This window comes from Haliotis rubra, unplaced genomic scaffold (assembly GCF_003918875.1).
Source record: "Haliotis rubra isolate DU_JTF1 unplaced genomic scaffold, ASM391887v1 Scf237, whole genome shotgun sequence".
Taxonomy (NCBI): domain Eukaryota; kingdom Metazoa; phylum Mollusca; class Gastropoda; order Lepetellida; family Haliotidae; genus Haliotis; species Haliotis rubra.
This window is the reverse complement of record NW_025766414.1, coordinates 64,873-84,509: the sequence shown is the minus strand read 5'-3', so window position 1 is coordinate 84,509 and position 19,637 is coordinate 64,873. Positions and strand designations below refer to the sequence as shown.

The following is a 19,637-nucleotide window of genomic DNA, read 5'->3' as shown; positions in this document are numbered from 1 at the left end:
TCACCAGTCAGCCCTTCAGTGTAATACAATAACCTGGACATAAAAAAATCATCTGATCAATATATTTCAGCAGACGGCTTCCCAGTGCATGTGGTGGAGTAGATACTGTCAATATGCCGGATCCATGCCTACTTGGAGCCAGGCCAGCTTCTGAACTAACGATTTTTTCATAACTCTCAGATACATTTGTTCATTTTATACTTATATAAATATTTAATTAAAGCCAAACTGATAAAATAAAGAAAACTTATGACATGTTCTGTCAGTACCTCTGTATTTAAGAACAAATCAGTTTTAATTTCATAGTGTGGAATGAATAAATGTTACCATGTTATCTTAGGGTTAAACTTTAACTCAACCATTTCTGTCCTTCACATGTTTAATTAGCTAAGTGGATATTTGTGGAGTTTCGTTAACTTTGAAAATAAAACCTTCAAGCTACTGTATTGATAGTATCAAAGTTAATTCCGTTTCTCGGCAGTCCTCTCTAGCAATATATTAATGGTCCAACCTCTTCATGATCCGCAGACTCAAAGATATAGTAGGTTAAACCATGTCAGCTGATGAGAGCCAGAATGGGTTCAGCTAATCAATGGTAATGGTGGAGATCCTCTGCGGGTTGACGAATGATTGGCACTCTTGGTGTGTTGCAATCGACATGTTCCAGTATCAGTGAACATCATCACCTATGTCATCTAGATGATTAGGCTGATCCAGCTGCAGGAGGACAGTGTTAAGTACTTGCTTGTTGACGACAATTTGACCACAATGTGAGTATTTTTATAGACAGTGCTACATAATCATTTTCTGATATTTTTTCTGCCATACATGTTTGTTTTTCTCTCAGCATGCTCTCGGTCGATAGTATGTGATTAGTCAGGTGGTTAATTTGGGTCCGTCTCAACATTGATTGGGCGATGAAGCGTGGTGTCCGAAGATTGGTTAATGGGGCATCATGTCCTAAGAATAGATTTCAGTTGATGGTTCATCAATGTGACAAAACTCTACATCTTACATGATTTACCATGAAGTGAATATGTGGCTCATTGTGTCCAATTTCTGGATGGTGGCAGTCATCCAGATTGCCTTCCAATTCCCGATCTACATCACTTGACTCTTGTCAAATATTTGGTGTATTCACTTGGGAAATAATTATACTGATCCTTATGATGCTAACTGATGGTTTATTCTTAGCTTGTGATGTCTCCAAACATATTGTCACGAATCCAAAGAAAACATCTAAGGAGTACATATAGACTCACCTGAAAAATCGCCAACATACCCACCCTACACATCTACTCACCGAAATACTCACCCAAATATATCTACCCATCTGCCACCATCCACAGACAGTCCTTCTTATTTGGGGGCGGTGGGGTAGCCTAGAGGTTAAAGTGTTCGCTCGTCACGCCAAAGACCCGAGTTCGATTCCCCACATGGGTACACAGTGTGAAACCCATTTCTGGTGTCCCCATCCCTGCCATGATATTGCTGGAATATTGCTAGAAGCAGCGTAAAACAAAGTCACTCACTCACTCACTCATTCCTTTGAACAGCAGACATTTTTGTTTGAACTATGTACTTTGAATACATTTGGAGCAGGAAACATAACAGGTTGTGCTTCTAATTATTTGTAGTTGTCACATTCCACATCAATCTGGGGTGGTGGGGTAGCCTAATGGTTAAAGCGTTGGCTCGTCACGCCGAAGACCCAGGTTCGAATCCCCACATGGGTACAATGTGTGAAGCCCATTTGTGGTGTCCCCGCCGTGATGTTGCTGGAATATTGCTAAAAGCGGCGTAAAACCAAACTCAGTCAGTCAGTCAGTCCTCATCAATCTAAAACATATTAAAGTATGCCATTGTAAACATTAAGTACGGTTCACCATGATATGATGAATGAGTTGTAGCAGTGTAGCTTCACCAGAGCCATCCACTTGAGTACAACTCTCCGTAGACATCTTCCTCATTCATCTAGCCAAGCTGAACAGACTCTTGAGACAGCTCAGCCAAGTTTGGAAACAGTTTGACATTTATCTCAGTTATAACTGATTATTATTAATCATGTAATTGCGAAAATGTCTGTCTGGAAATACTGCTCTAAAGAAAACACGCTGTTATTCCAACCTGGGTAAAGCTGTACAGGTACTTATCACTGTTCTCTGTATTGAATGTAGAAGGATCATACTTAATGCATGTCCTCAGTGGCACATTGTTTGAATGAAGCTGATGAATGTTTTTCTGTGGTAAATGGAAAATCTATGAGGATTATTGTACAGTAACTACATGTATGACAAACACAATTATAACGATCGTATAGATACAACAAACCGGGGTTTTTTTGCTCTAACTCGATGTTTATTTTTATGAATGGGTATAATGAACTACACTTATGATAAACTATAATTAGTGGTACCTTGCAATTGTTATAACTGATTTTATGCTGTAGTTCTGGTGTAGATAGAGAAATGTTTGGAATGAGATAGAGAGTGAAGTGAATTGTGTTTGTGTTGATGAGAAAGTTAATTGGGGTATTAATGAGGGTATGTGTGGGTTTTTTGAGATTGCAGCCTAAGGCAGGTCTTATTCTTAGACAGTTTCCACTTTGGTGAAAAGTATGATTGGAGATGTACCCATTATCATAACGAAGGTAAATTTGTGAATGCAATCTGCAATCTTAGAATCATGGTGTGACTAAGGGAGGTAATTCTTCATCATGTTCAGAGATGAAGGCAGCACTTTATATGACTGAACCAGCAGTAGCCTCACTTTTTGCACAGTTGAAATGTTGTTTTTGGTGAGATAACTGTCAATGAAAATTGTGGTTCTTTAGGGCCTAGAGGTTGAAGTGTTCATTCATGACAAACAAGGGGTTCTTGAAGTTGGTCTGAGACTTAGGACATAAGTGTGTGAACATCAAGCAGTACTACAGGACACCAAGAATAAGCATCACCACTGCCTCTCAAAGACTGCTACACATTCTCGTTCCCCTACAAACACAGATACTCACCAGCTAAAACCCACTTACTTGCTTACTCACTCACTCACTCACTCACTCACTCGCTGTGATCATCTCATTCACTCACTAATCCACATCTCACTCACTAATCCACAGTCAACTCCTTGGCCATTCCGTGGACACACCCACCCATCAACCCAACCATCCACCCCTTCAAAATGCTCCACTGACATCCACTCATCAACCCAACCATCCACCCCTTCAAAATGCTCCACTGACTCGCCCACTCATCAACCCAACCATCCACCCCTTCAAAATGCTCCACTGACACACCCTCTCATCAACCCAACCATCCACCCCTTCAAAATGCTCCACTGAAACACCCACTCATCAACCCAACCGTCCACCCCTTCAAAATGCTCCACTGACACACCCACTCATCAACCCAACCATCCACCCCTTCAAAATGCTCCACTGACACACCCACTCATCAACCCAATCGTCCGTCCACCCCTTCAAAATGCTCTACTGACACACCCACTCATCAACCCAACCATCCACCCCTTCAAAATGCTCCACTGACGCTCCCACTCATCAACCCAACCATCCATCCCTTCAAAATGCTCCTCTGACACACCCACTTATCAACCCAACCGTCCATCCACCCCTTCAAAATGCTCCACTGATGCTCCCACTCATCAACCCAACCGTCCGTCCACCCCTTCAAAATGCTCCACTGACACACCCACTCATCAACCCAACCATCCACCCCTTCACTCACTCACCTACCACCCCAAAGGCCATTTTATAACTCCATGGAGTGATCACCTGTTTCGTGACAATACACCAATGTCCTACAGTTCTTGATAACATCATTTGCAACTGAGACTAATAGTGGCACCAGGTCGTTACTGGAAATAGGATTCTGCCAGCAATGTGTACGTTACCTCTACTTTAGTCCTAGATAACAACCTGCTCCTAATTGACAGTACATTTTCACAAAACACTCAGAGAAAAACAATGCAAGCATCTCTTAACTGTATTATTGACACATTTTGCTTAAATGCGTCACTGTCAAGTCAGTGATGTTGTTTCAGTTGCCTATTGTTGTTCACAGGACTCACAAATAGATACATTGAGTAAACCGACACTCAGTTTTGTTTGTGGCAGAGCATGCATGGTGGAGATTAGGAAGATACATAGCATCAATGCTAAATACTACATTGTGTTCACCTCTGCTTGTACTTTGTGTTGAAGTGAGAGTAGCACTCGCATAAGTCAACTGGATGGTCGGTACAAATGTCATCCCTTCATGTCAACCTATGTCATCTCGTGTCATGAATCTTTCATGTTGTGGAGAGGACCAGATGGTTTGTCTAGACACTGTAAGTAGGAGTTGGTATCAGTTTGAGATGTTTTATGTGATTAAAGTATTCATGAAATACTTGATTGAAATAATAACACAGACAATGGGATTTGAATGACTTTGTGATCAATTGTCTAGGGCTGCATACTAGCCCGGGCCGAGACAGCTCTATCTATGAAGTCTGAGGGAATCCAACAACATTAAAAAGCAATGACCAGTTTTGACTTCACACTGTATCTGCCCTATTGTATGACCAGCGGAGCTCACTGTACTGTCGTAGCTGGTCTCAAGTCAATGTTTAACAGATGGGGAAATGTAGCAGCTTTGTCATGAATACATTGTGAACAATATTACATCTCTCATATTTAGAAGGGGCGGAGGGGTAGCCTAGTGGTTAAGGCTTTCGCTCATAATGCCGAAGGCCCGGGTTCAATTCCTTACTTGGGTACAATGTGTGAAGCCCATTTCTGGTGTCCCTCGCTGTTGATATTGCTGGAATATTGCTAAAAGCGGAGTAAAACTCAACTCATTCACTTACTTACATTTAGCACTAGTCCAGTTATAGTCACAAGTATTTATATGATTTTATCACTGATCTAATAATAGAAGTTGCACATGTGCAGGTACTCATTTGGATATGCATAGGTGTTCAAACAGAACAGTGAACTTGAAAGTTAAATGTTCATCTCTGCCAGTGTGTAGAATAGTTGCTAACACTGAGCCTGAGGTTCAAGTTAGACAGACACTTCATGGCATCATCGTACAATCTTGCACATACTCAAGGTTAGTAAATATAATGCTTCAGATTTGATAAGGATAATATTATCTTTCCATGATACACAACATTCATGATAAGTCAGGTGTATGTTTAAATAGAATGACATATCCTATGATCTTTATGAAAAGTTGAAGGGTGTGTTGCCTTCCAGCTACCAAAGACACAATGCCTGCCGTCTCCTGTATGCGAGACAGGTGCTAGGTGAAGCACTTCACCCTAATTGATTCAATCATCATCACAACACAGATGCAACTGCAGCAAGACTGATTAAAGTGCCCCTAAAATTAATGGTTAATGTCAGTTGTAAATATTCAGGATTTCTATCATGGATTGCAGAAATTCTATATTTGTTCTGAAAATATATTTAACAAGGAAGCACCTTATAAAATGTTAGCTGTAGAGTTTATATATGAATTGTATGCCACATAGTATGATCCTTGATCGGACAATATGCTATGGAGTCTTGACTTCAGCAGTAGCTACCAAATCTTACCTGTTCACAGTTTTGATTCTCACTTGTTTGCACTCATGAAAATGACCTTACAGTTCAATGTGAACTTTCAGAATGTGAAAATCTAGCCTTTTTACTAGATATTTATGATGTGTAGGCAGAACCAAAGATATACTTGGAAATGAAATGGAAATGAAGTAATTTCTCCCTCCTTGGTTAGAAAGAGATGAAACTGTCACATATCATAAAAACACAATTGTGTTTCTGATCAATACTCATGAAGCCCCAACAAGGTTGTATGCAAGGGACTTTGCATGGTTCATCACAGTGAATCTACACACCACTCACTGTAGAACTATCTTCAAAAGGCAGACCACAATTAACCTACAACACCGACAAAGACGTTTCGAATCACAAGATATAATTGAGACAAAAGGGTGATTCATCAATATCTGCCAGGTTCAAGCTTGTGGACAAATGAGAAAATATTGAAGCAGTCTGCAAATATTGTTCTCATGTGGTGCTGTACAAGAACACAATGATGAACCAGGCTGAGAGTCACATCTTGAAAATACTCAGCTGGATTAGGAACCAGTGTCTGCAACACACATCGATCGGAAACTGACGAATTTCATTAAATGACAGTTTGTGAATGGAAATGTGCAAAGGTTATAGTTGTGGTGTGTCTGCATTTCAGGAAAATAGATTAGACTTGTTTGAGCAAGAAATTGTGGAATTGGCTATATTTAGATTGTGTATGAAAACTTGACAGTGATTGAAGGAAGTGTTAATCTGTCATTGAACATGCTTTATTGAATATGTGAATGTATTTTGGCTGGTGAAGTTTGAGTGAAATGGTGTTCTCCAAATGAAACCTGGTGGCAATATGATCCAATTATTTAGGATTGAATTTAGTAACTAGATTCACTCCCACTCACTCACTCACTCACTCACTCACTCACTCACTCACCCAACCACCCACCCAACCACTCACTCAACCACTCACTCAACCACTCACTCAACCACCCAACCACTCACTCACCCACCACTCAAGTATTCAACATTGTTACAGCAGTGTCGCATCTTAAATACTGTTAACTGTTAGAACAAATAACGCAGCAGATGAGAAGAAGCATGTGAAACTAATGGATGATGATGATCATGATACTCATGATATTGTTGGAATCACACAACATACTCTGCATAAAGCTGAGATTTCTCAGGATTATGGATAAGATTTGTTGCCGTTTGTTACAAACCAGACTTCAAAATGTAAATAACATTTGTAAAAAGAAGGCCATATACATTGAACTCTCAGATAACAAACTCATGTCCAGATGTGCCCTTGTGGACTAAGGTGTGCCATCTACAAATAGTTTTGATTACCAAGGCCAGATTGTAACCACTTGCAATTTGCCCTTATAAGTATGAAACAAACTAAATATCCTAGTCCCATGCTGTCCGGAACAAACTAAATATCCTAGTCCCATACCGTCCTGGAACAAACTAAATATCCTAGTCCCATGATGTCTTGGAACAAACTAAATATCCTAGTCCCATACCTTCTTGGAACAAACTAAATATCCTAGTCCCATACTGTCCTGGAACAAACTAAATATCCTAGTCCCATACCTTCCTGGAACAAACTAAATATCCTAGTCCCATACCTTCCTGGAACAAACTAAATATCCTAGTCCCATACCGTCCTGGAACAAACTAAATATCCTAGTCCCATACCGTCCTGGAACAAACTAAATATCCTAGTCCCATTCTGTCCTGGAACAAACTAAATATCCTAGTCCCATGCTGTCCTGGAACCAACTAAATATCCTAGTCCCATGCTGTCCTGGAACAAACTAAATATCCTAGTCACATACCATCTGGAACAAACTAAATATCCTAGTCCCATACCGTCCTGGAACAAACTAAATATCCTAGTCCCATACTGTCCTTGAACAAACTAAATATCTTAGTCCCATACTGTCCTTGAACCAACTAAATATCCTAGTCCCATACCTCCTGGAACAAACTAAATATCCTAGTCCCATACCTTCCCGGAACAAACTAAATATCCTAGTCCCATGATGTCTTGGAACAAACTAAATATCCTAGTCCCATACCTTCCTGGAACAAACTAAATATCCTAGTCCCATACCTTTCTGGAACAAACTAAATATCCTAGTCCCATACCGTCCTGGAACAAACTAAATATCCTAGTCCCATACCATACCACTCCTGGAACAAACTAAATATCCTAGTCCCATACCTTCCTGGAACAAACTAAATATCCTAGTCCCATGATGTCTTGGAACAAACTAAATATCCTAGTCCCATACCTTCCTGGAACAAACTAAATATCCTAGTCCCATACCTTCCTGGAACAAACTAAATATCCTAGTCCCATACTGTCCTTGAACCAACTAAATATCCTAGTCCCATACCTCCTGGAACAAACTAAATATCCTAGTCCCATACTGTCCTGGAACAAACTAAATATCCTAGTCCCATACCTTCCTGGAACAAACTAAATATCCTAGTCCCATACCTTCCTGGAACAAACTAAATATCCTAGTCCCATACCGTCCTGGAACAAACTAAATATCCTAGTCCCATACTGTCCTGGAACAAACTAAATATCCTTGTCCCATACCATTCTTGAACAAACTAAATATCCTAGTCCCATACTGTCCTTGAACCAACTAAATATCCTAGTCCCATACCTTCCTGGAACAAACTAAATATCCTAGTCCCATACCGTCCTGGAACAAACTAAATATCCTAGTCCCATGCTGTCCTGGAACAAACTAAATATACTAGACCCATACCTTCCTGGAACAAACTAAATATCCTAGTCCCATACCTTCCTGGAACAAACTAAATATCCTAATCCCATGCTGTCCTTGAACAAACTAAATATCCTAGTCCCATGCTGCCCTGGAAGAAACTAAATATCCTAGTCCCATGCTGTCCAGGAACAAACTAAATATCCTAGTCCCATACTGTCCTTGAACAAACTAAATATCCTGGTCCCATATTGTCCTGGAACCAACTCTGTCCTAAATCTGATCAATTAAGCTATTTGTTCCAGTACAGCAGCTGATGCGACAGATCTTCAAAAATAACAATGCAGATATCAAGTAGATGGACACTTAGTGCTTGTACATTGTTTTGATTGATTTCTTCATGATATGGCTTTTATGGTCAGATAAACATGAAATACACAACGCTTTAGTGAATACATTTAAGGTCTGTGTGAGCAATTGATAACAGACACTGCAGTGGCCAGGAAGTGTTGGGCTCTGGTGAAAGAAACAGTGTATCCAGCAGAACGATTACTCAAATTGAAATACATGTTTTCCAATAAGTCCTGCTTGTCTGTGGCCAGCATCCTAGTGGGAATTGTGTACAAGCTATCTGCCTTTGGATTTATGGTCCTCTCATAGAACATTTTTTTATCGCTTTTGTGTGGCTTTTGAGTGGCTTTTGAATGTTTCTAAGGTTATTTAGTTAACATGTTTAGTGCTTCAAGTTGTGTGTAAATAGGAATTTGGGAGGTAAAGCAGAAATTGCATTTGAGCTATTTCGTTGTAATAGTTCTTTGACAGATGTTTTGGCATAATGGCTCTCAGTAGAATTATAAGTTTTTGAACCTGTTTTCATTGTTGCTGTTGAACTTCTGAGAAGATGTTTTATGTTCACTGAAGAGGTGGGGTGTGTAATAAGTGTCAGTTTTGCAGAAGTATCCTCTTTTTGCTTATTCATGAACTGGAGTGTTCCATGGAGTTCCATTGGTTTGTTGTTGAATGCCACAGTGCAATAATCCAGCTGTTTGATATCTGTAAAAAATCTGAACCAGACAGTCCAGTGACTGATATCATGAGCATGGATCTATGTAATCAGGATACAATGATAAGCATCATTCAAGTCTGTGAATCTGACCACCTGATGTTGATCATTAGTACTACAATTCATTGCAAGTTGGAGACCGCCTCCGTGGTGTAGAGGTTAGAGCATCCGCCCGGAAAGCGGGAGGTCGCGGGTTTGATCCCCGACTGCATCATATCAAAAGACGTTAACATATGGTACTTGTTGGTCCCTGACTGGCGCTCGACATTAATGGGTACAACAAGGACTGGTCGGCTCAGAGTCAGTATAATGTGTCTGAGTGGGGTATTCATGCTTCACTGCGGCATGGTATCTCAGTGGGCTAGCACTATAAAACCAGCTTCAGTCTGGGCTAGTACAAGAAGCCACACATACACACGCATGCACGTCGTCATATGAGCGAAATATTCTCAAGCACGACGTTAAACCCAATTTCACCTCACCTCACCTCATTGCAAGTTGGTACTTCATTCAGTTACACCAACTGCAGTACTGTTGGCCTAATGACATCCCTGATCTTGCACTTTTGAAACAAGATCATCATGTTGGAAAGTGCTACCTTGCAGCAAGAACTGCATGAACCTCCATGAACTCAAAACTGGTCTACTAAAAATATTCACATTGTATTAATATCTGTAATTATCACATCTGTTCTCTCCCCCAGAGCCTCCCAGCAACAATGGCCAAGAAGAAGCCACAGCCACAACCTGTGGCCAATACAAGAGATTGTTTCCGAGAAGTGTTTGGCTTCTCGCTGGCCGACCTGTCTTCGCCGTCTGCCGCAGTACGTCTGCTGTGTCGTCCATCTGACCCAGCCTGTCTTGGGGTTACTCGCTTCCTGTTTGGTAAGTATTGATGAGGATGCTGAAGGCTGTCATTAGTTGGATGACAATAATGTGAGCAAAGACCAAACCCAGTAAGTCCATTGGGAAATGTCAAATTGGATGGTATGTGTATAGTTAACACTGCAAAGACTTGACATATGGCTGATCCATAGAAACAAGGTTGTAATACTTGTAAAATGGGTTTTATGGGCAAACTGCAAATAGATTTACAGGAAGTAGATAAGCCAACTTCTCATTTCATGGAAATGATGAGGTCTTCAAGACAACTATAGTTGTATGCTGATATGCCCATCACTCAGAGCAATGAGATCAGTGGTCAGAATTAATGTCCAAGTCAGGGTTTGATTTCCCACAAGGACATTGTGTCAACGGACTCCCACTTCACATCATCAGGCTGAAAACTCCTTGTTATTTCCTGAAGGTATACTGCTGTTGACTTGTACAAAAGCCTTCAGGAATACATAAAGATATGGCAACAGTGCTTCCTACTGATAAATTGGAGTTGATCTTTAAACTTCTTGCTTTTCAATTAACTTATGTAATCAGTATCAGATGGTGGTTGTGAAATACAGACAAGGAGCTGGTTCTTTACTTCAGTTGTCAAAATCCCCGCCCAGCGGCTTAGTGCGGCGATTTGGATGTAAATATATCTTAAGACCAAGATCCTTAGTTTCATTGTTCGTTCACCTTCATTTCACCCAAGGGGACTTTAAGACCCAAGAACTGTTCACTGGATTTTCTTCATTCCCCACATCTAGAGTACAATGTGTGAAGCCCATTTCTGGTGTTGACATTTCTGCCCATTGATATTGCTGGAATATTGCTGAAAGCGGCATAAAACTAAACTCACTCACTCTCTGTTGAGATATTATTATACCTGCCTATGTAATCATAAAGTTATTAACAATGTTAGATGGAGAAATGATTTTTTTACCATAGTTGAGAAAGTTGAGTGATATATATTCAAGTAATACTCAAGTATAAGCTTATTCCGAAGTTTCCCTATCAAAATACATAAACCATCGTCCGACCAAGCTGCATACAAGACTCAAGAACTTTCACATGCTCTGACACAAACAGTGTAAAAATCAATATCAACTTTTATTTTCTACATGTTGAAAAAACTTTTCAATTTGGATCAGAATTTGATCAGTTGTTCAGCTGATTTATCTGCATCCTGTATCTTCCAACCTGTTTTTCATGTGATGTTCTGAAGTCTTGAAATAGACGTGTGCCTCTCAACAATAGCCATGTATGGGCAGTCAAGCAACATCTTTCATCACAAGCTTCGCCGATTTAATCTCATATCCAACATATTCAGATTTTGCGATGGATAAAGCTGATGTTTTTTTGTCCATGCAGCCTCATTCCGGTTGCCATGCTGAGTTGATGCAATGCATGGCGAGGGTGGTATTCAGTTTCGTGATATTCGAGCAAATATCTCCCTGATTACATACTATCAATACAAGACACAGATGAATAACAGCAGTGCAGATAACATCAGCAGGATGCTCCCCTCGATACATCGTATCATGAAATATTAAACTTCTATTAATGTTACCCTGTTGACTGTCAGCCAAGCCATTCAGCACATGTACCCAATTCATCTTGAAACTACATGTTCACTGTAATAAGGCTGATTATGAACAATTTAAATCATGATGTTATTTTCTTAATCAAGTTAATGACATTGTTGCAACCAAAGAAGTGCTTGGGCTTTTTGTGAGGTCACAGCAGTAGTTATGTATTTTTTCTGGATTCAAATCTTTACCATAACAAAGTTCAGCATTGCCAATTTTATTTTAAACCATGTAATATTAATTCCATATTTCATTTATTTCATGCCTGGCATTTATGAATTTGGTACAAGCCATTGGCCCAGCCTATATTCTATATAATACTGGCATGGTAGTAACACATGTTACCAGATCCAGATTCTTCAGTCATATAACATGAACAAAGAGGTCATTTACAGGAAACAGTTTTCTCAAATGTCAGTATATCGTCAGTATATCCTCTTCTGTTTGAATATTAAGGAAAATAGGTCTTCAGACATGTAATAAAATGTCCCAGCTTCTGTTTGAATAAAGCATTTGGCCATGGCATCAATGCTGTTGATCACTGGATTGTTTGGTCCCTGACATTATTTACAGACCTCCGCCATATAGCTGAATTGCTGAGTCGGCGTAGTCTGGATCTGTTTGAATAAAAGTTTTCCTGGCATCATTGGATGAAGGGTCCCTATGGTTAATAGAGGAAATGCAGTTTAAAAAAGTGTTCACCATATTGAATCTATTGGTATGCAGTTTAAAGAGCACCATCTTGAAAATTGGTGATAGGGCTTGTTGATTTGGTTAACGGATATGATACCTCAACAACATGGCACTCTCTGTCAACCACTGGTGTGTCCAGCTCCAAGATTGTTATTTAGCTGGTTCCCTCATATACTGAACTTAACTGCTTCCCGGGCCCCATTCCTCAAAGCGATCGTAGCGTTAAGATGATCGTAACTCCTGTACTTTAACATAGATATACGACTGTCGTAGCGCTACGATCGCTGTCAGGAACAGGGCCCGGGTATACCTGAACAATCTTTGACAGACACAACACAGAAAACAAAGCACCAGGAATACTGGCATACTAAAAACATGTTTATTAAAAATTACAGATTTATTTAGTGCATCTTGTCCAGGTACTCTGCTCATGAGAGCCCAGTCATATAACTCTTTTGAATAAAATGATCTTTTATACTACGGAGCCATTTTCAAAGAAATCCATTCAAAGGAATCAAGGAATGGTCACAGCATATGAGTTTGTGAGTTGGGATTTACAGTGCTGGTAGCAATATTCCATGGCAGGGGACACCAGAGATGGGCTTCACATATTGTACTCATGTGACAAATCAAACCTTTGGTGTAACAATGCAAAGGTAGGCTACCCTGCCACTTCACATACATCTGAAGACACAGACAATGGGCTTCACATGTTGTATGTGGTTGATGAATCAAACATTTGACATGACAATGCAAAGGCATTTTAACCCGGCCCAAAGTACCCCCAAAATACGGCATATGCTGTACTTGTGTGAGGACTGGTACGTTCAGTGTGATAATCCAAGGCAGGCTACCCCACTTCTCCACATCAAGTGCACATGGTAAGACTGTAGAGTGATTGAGCCACTGCAGGACACTGCACAGTTGTCTTATGTTATTATACTGACATTTATCAGAAGAACTAGCATCTCCACAGAAACTAAACTGGTTCCACTGTTGGCTGGTACAACAGACTGGGCACTCTCAGGCTACAGACTGACCAGTTTACACTTCTGCACTATATCCAGTTATCATCTACTTATAGGTATGCATGCATAGAAATCTTCATCATGAATGTAAATACACATGGACAGAGCTGCACCTAAAGTTTTGGGGTAAACATTGCCACAAACATCTCTTCTAATGCTAATTTTGGGGACAGCAATTTTGATTCACAATCTTCACATCATCTGTTTTTGTTCCTTCAATACAGGGAACCAATAAATGCTATGTCATCAAATAGCTGCTACACAACATTGGCACTGCTTGTCTGCTTGTTCAGGATCTCGGCAAGCACAACAGCTGTTATTGTTTGTGGTCTGTTAGGTGTGTAAATTATACAATATATTCTATACTGGATTATCCTCAACAGCCAACTAATCTTTTGTGTTATAGAAATGCTTTATATGTAGATTGTTGGTTGTGAATGAATCTTAGGGCATGTGAATGCATGTGAATGCCCACCACTATTTCATTAAAGTTCTTTTAAAGGAATATGTGTTTTGGGAAAGAGAAAGATGTATAAAACACTATTGCATTGTAAGTTATAGTGACTGCACTGCTTTTTATGATTTTTGACAGTATAAGACCCTGCTTCAAGTTCAAGGAAATGATATGCCGCCTTTCAGAACTATTGTGTCACTTTTTACATCATACTGTTACAAGTTTAACTATTTTGTTTTGAAAAGTTGGACAGAGAACATGTATGATTCATTTGAAAGTGGGAATATGGCAGATATTCAATAACTTTTATGACAGACTCACAAGACAGGGTTGAATTATGGATTTCAACTTGTTTCTTTTTTTGTTGGGACAGTCTAGTACAGATGCTAGTAGTCAGTAAATAAATAAAGTTCTTAAAAAGCATTTTGAAGTTGGACGAACACATTGTTATGGATAGCAACTTCTTTTTATTCTTTATTCGACATTTTGGAGCTAATTCTTGCTCCTTCATCAGGTGAAAGAGCAAGAATTAGCTCTGAAACATCGAATAAAGAATGAAAAGAAGTCGTTGTCCATAACAACGTGTTCGTCCAACTTCAAAATGCTTTTTAAGAACTTCAGTAGTCAGTGGTTAGTTGCTTGATAAACACAATAACATCTGTACTCACACATCACATTAAGGAATTAAGTCTTTATACTCTTGATTTAGCAACTTCTTTTATCCAACTTAATGATCCTACTTATCTGTTCATGTCAGCAACGGCAATCCATCACTCCATTACAGAAAAGCTGTAGTAGTTACAAAGAATCAAGTGTTCCCAAAATTCTTTGAGTAATATATTAACCCTATGCATGATTGAAGGCAAAATGTACAGACACATGTTGAAGCAAGGTGAAAAGCCTGTAACTTGAAGTGTTAAGTATGTATTGATATTAAGTTATGATACTGAAATGAGCTCTGAGAGACACATATTGTTCCCACAGTTCTGTCATTTATCACATACTTTAACTCAGAATTTCTTTTTATCTAATTGGCCAACTCTCAACAGGATACATCTGTAGAGACTCTCAGAATGCTGTAGTATATTTTTGCTAGTGGTTCTGGGAATTTCATTATATTGTGGTCTGTTTTCTACCAATGTGTCATCAAGGAAAAAGCTTTAATAATTCCCATAAGAGTCGATCTCATGGGGCCGTAGCACTCAGATGTTCTTGATGCTAAATTTCTAAGGTTACCCATTACACATTACCACTGTTTGATTTGTCGTTTTGTATGTAACGGTTGGTAAATAATGATGTCTGTGGTAAAAATGAGTTCCTGAAGTTCTTAACTTGTTATCAAGAATTTATAAATCACAATGTTTTATTAGGTTACTTTTGTAAAGCAGAACCATTAGTGTCTATTCATGTTGTAATTACCATGTAAAATGTCACTATGTGTGTTTAGCTTAACTTGTACCAAAATGCTGTGAGTGAAGTTGAATGAGCCATAAAGAGTGAGAGTGCTGCATACTCTACATACACTTGTGTAGCTTTCTTTAAGCAAAGTAACATGCAGATGCTTGACAAGTCATGTGACAGCAAACTTATTGTCAATGGCTTATTGAATATGTGACAGAGATAACATACAGGTGCTTGTCAATTCATGTGACAGCAAACTTATTGAATGGCTTATTGAATATGTGACAGAGATAACATACAGGTGCTTGACAAGTCATGTGACAGCAAACTTATTGTCAATGGCTTATTGAATATGTGACAGAGATAACATTCAGGTGCTTGTCAATTCATGACAGCAAAATTGTCAATGGCTTATTGAATATGTGACAGAGATAACATACAGGTGCTTGTCAATTCATGTGACAGCAAACTTATTGTCAATGGCTTATTGAATATGTGACAGAGATAACATACAGGTGCTTGACAGAGATGTGACAGCAAAATTGTCAATGGCATTGAATATGTGACAGAGATAACATTCAGGTGCTTGTCAATTCATGACAGCAAAATTGTCAATGGCTTGTTGAATATGTGACAGAGATAACATACAGGTGCTTGTCAATTCATGTGACAGCAAACTTATTGTCAATAGCTTATTGAATATGTGACAGAGATAACATACAGGTGCTTGTCAATTCATGTGACAGCAAACTTATTGTCAATGGCTTATTGAATATGTGACAGAGATAACATTCAGGTGCTTGTCAATTCATGACAGCAAAATTGTCAATGGCTTGTTGAATATGTGACAGAGATAACATACAGGTGCTTGACAATTCATGTGACAGCAAACTTATTGTCAATGGCTTATTGAATATGTGACAGAGATAACATACAGGTGCTTGACAGCATGTGACTTAAACTTATCAATGGCTTATTGAATATGTGACAGAGATAACATACAGGTGCTTGACAATTCATGTGACAGCAAACTTATTGTCAATGGCTTATTGAATATGTGACAGAGATAACATACAGGTGCTTGACAATTCATGTGACAGCAAAACTTATTGTCAATGGCTTATTGAATATGTGACAGAGATAACATTCAGGTGCTTGACAATTCATGTTATTGACAGATAACAAACTTGTCAATTGTCAATGGCTTATTGAATATGTGACAGAGATAACATTCAGGTGCTTGTATGTGACAATTCAGGTGCTTGTCAATTCATGACAGCAAAATTGTCAATGGGTTATTGAATATGTGACTCAGATAACATGATAACTTGTCAATACGGAGAAGGATTATGTGGCAGTAGTTGACATTTTGAATTGAAGTGAATACATTCTGAAACAAGGTGAGCTTCAGCTTATTATTTCCATTTTCTGAACCATCGGCCTTGAAGCTTGAACTGTGGCATCTTAGTGGGCTAGCAATGGAAAATAATCCTGCCCTAAATAATGTTGAGCATGACATTATATCCAATCTCTCTCCATGTCTCTTCACCAACCCCTTGCCACACAAAAAGAGTCTGGAACCTATCTCTGTGGGAAACTTTTCATCACTGAATAATGCATGATGAGATGCACGTATGTAGCAGTCAAATATTTTTGTGATTTTATATAACCTTCAATAACAAGTTAATTATTCATAACACATATGATGGAAAAACATTAATAATTTCAAGTCTTTGCACTTGCATTTTAACATGTCAGCTATATTGAAAGTATTATCCTGATTTCATATCAGCTCCATGAGTTTACTGTATGGACTGAGTGATTTAGTGTGTGTTTAGTAGTACGCCGCACTCAGCAATATTCCAGCTATATGGCGGCGGTCTCTAAATAATCAAGTCTGGACCAGACAATCCAGTGATCAACAACATGAGAATCGACCTGCGCAATTGGGAACCGATGACATGTGTCAACCAAGTCAGCGAGCCTGACCACCCGATCCCGTTATTCGCCTCTTACGACAAGCATGGGTTACTGAAGGCCAATATTCTAACCCGGACCTTCACAGGTCACTGTATGGACTGATTCTTTCCCTTTCAGTTGGTACAGTAGTCATTAAAATTTTAACCCGTGAAGATCCAGGTTAGAATCTTCAGTAACCCATGCTTGTCGTAAGCAGCGACTAATGGGATCAGGTGGTCAGGCTCACTAACTTGGTTGACATGCGTCATCGTATCCCAATTGGATAGATTGATGCTCATGCTGTTGATCACTGGATTGTCTGGTTCAGGCTCAATTATTTACAGACCACCGCCATATAGGTGGAATATTGCTGAGAGCGGCGTAAAACAACAAACCAAATCAAACCATTAAACTTTTATCACTTGCATGTGGATAATTGCGCAAAATCAATTATTGATTAAATGGAAAGCATGTTATAGAATTGCCATCTCCGAATAATCACTAGACATTGTGCAGAGCTGCTATTGCAGCATATCAGATTCTAATGATCTGTCACATCTGCCACTGTACACTGACAGGTAGGCAGCCATCTTGGAAATATGTCAAAAGCAGTTTGCCTCAGAAACTTGGATTGTCCCTGAAATGTAAGCGACAGCAGTGTTTAAAAAATTAACTGCATTTCAGTTGTCATCAGCTTGCAGTTTCTCCAACATTAAATCTATTTTAATGGCATTCTCAACTGCAGCAAAAGGACTGATTATGGTGTAAATTATTGAAGAAGCAAAATCACAGGGGCATTCCTGTGTTAAATGTCAGAGCTGAAGAAAATTTGGTTTAGTTTAAACTCCATGCACTTCTTTTTAAAACACTAATATGTTTAACAACATGAAGCCAAAATACACAGGACTCTAATTCTGCCATGACACATGGTTATCTTCATCTCCAAGGATTGGTTGAACTTTAAAATGTGTACAAAAGTGACATGAGGTTTTACACTTGAATTTTTAATCATATTGAAAGTGTCTTAATTTCTGGCTTACTCTTCAGTTTAGCGGATATGATTTGAAACCTTTCGAACATTTAAGTGAAATTTATGGGGATGGGCGATTTTGTTAAACAAAGATAAACATCCCTTAGCTGAAGACTGGCATGTCATTTTTAGAAACCACACAATATTCTGAACTTGTCTTTCTTTAGAGATGACAAACCTTTATGAATAATCAATTTCTTTGTTTTAACAATGGCGACGTTTCTGTATAGATCCTTATGCCGTTTTCAAGTATATCGGTTTAAGGATCTATACCGAAATGTCGCCATTGTTAACATAAAGAAGTTGATCATCCATAAGGTTTTATCATCTCTATACCACCAACTTCTAGAATGCCACTGAAACAAAAACAATTGTCTTTCTTTAAACGCAACTTCTTAAGAAATTTTGAATGATTAAGCAGAGTGTTAAATTACATCATTATATATCTTCTTTTGAGGATAATTTGACATATATTCGATAGTTTGTAAAGTTTATTCCTATAAAACTTGTTATCTTTGTGTGTTGTAAGGTCATGACTATACTGGTGAATAATTGCGCCTTACTTTAAAATGTCAAGGATTAAACTTTTTATTTGATAGCATCATTGCATCTGTTGACGATAATATGGCATGTATTTGATCGTTTGCAAAGTTCATAGCGATATGAAGAGGTAAAAAAATAGTTTTGTTGTTTAACACTGCTCTCTGAAACATTGCAGGTGTATGTCAGAAGCTTGTAAATATTTGAGTCTAAAACAGATAATCTAGTGATTGATAATGTAAGTGACATTGACAAGTTCTCAAACATATGTTCAACTCCGAACATGCTGACCATGCATCTTACAACCAGCACAAGCTGTTGAGGAATATTTCAAGATGGTTGTGTGCATCCAAATATTTCGGTGTACGCTGCTGAAATCTGCCTGCCCAACTGCCCAACTCACTCAGCCACTGCATTTCCAATTTGAGCAGGTCCACAATTTAGTATAAATTGTTCAATTTGTAATTTACCATTCTTAAGGAATCCGTCTTCAAAGGAACTTATATCTCAGAGTGTCAGATAAATACTGTTAACAAGACAGGAGCTCGAAACTCAAGGAGAAATTGACAAATGGTAATATGTGTACAACAAGATGGCAGTTGTTCCCATTGTAATGTGTCTGCTTTGTAATGTAGAAAGATAGCATCAAACAATGTTTAGTGCTCACA

The 19,637-nt window shown here is 38.8% G+C and overlaps 1 protein-coding gene across 1 annotated transcript in view; it reads left to right on the top strand.

Moving 5' to 3' along the window:
- Positions 1-19,637, top strand: part of LOC124278444 (vitamin K-dependent gamma-carboxylase-like) — an 81,822-nt gene that overhangs the window by 25,075 nt on the left and 37,110 nt on the right. The window contains exon 2 of the mRNA XM_046714147.1: positions 10,104-10,284. Within this exon, the coding sequence (XP_046570103.1) occupies positions 10,119-10,284 (166 nt within the window). The 5' untranslated portion in view covers positions 10,104-10,118. The remainder of the gene's footprint in view (positions 1-10,103; positions 10,285-19,637) is intronic.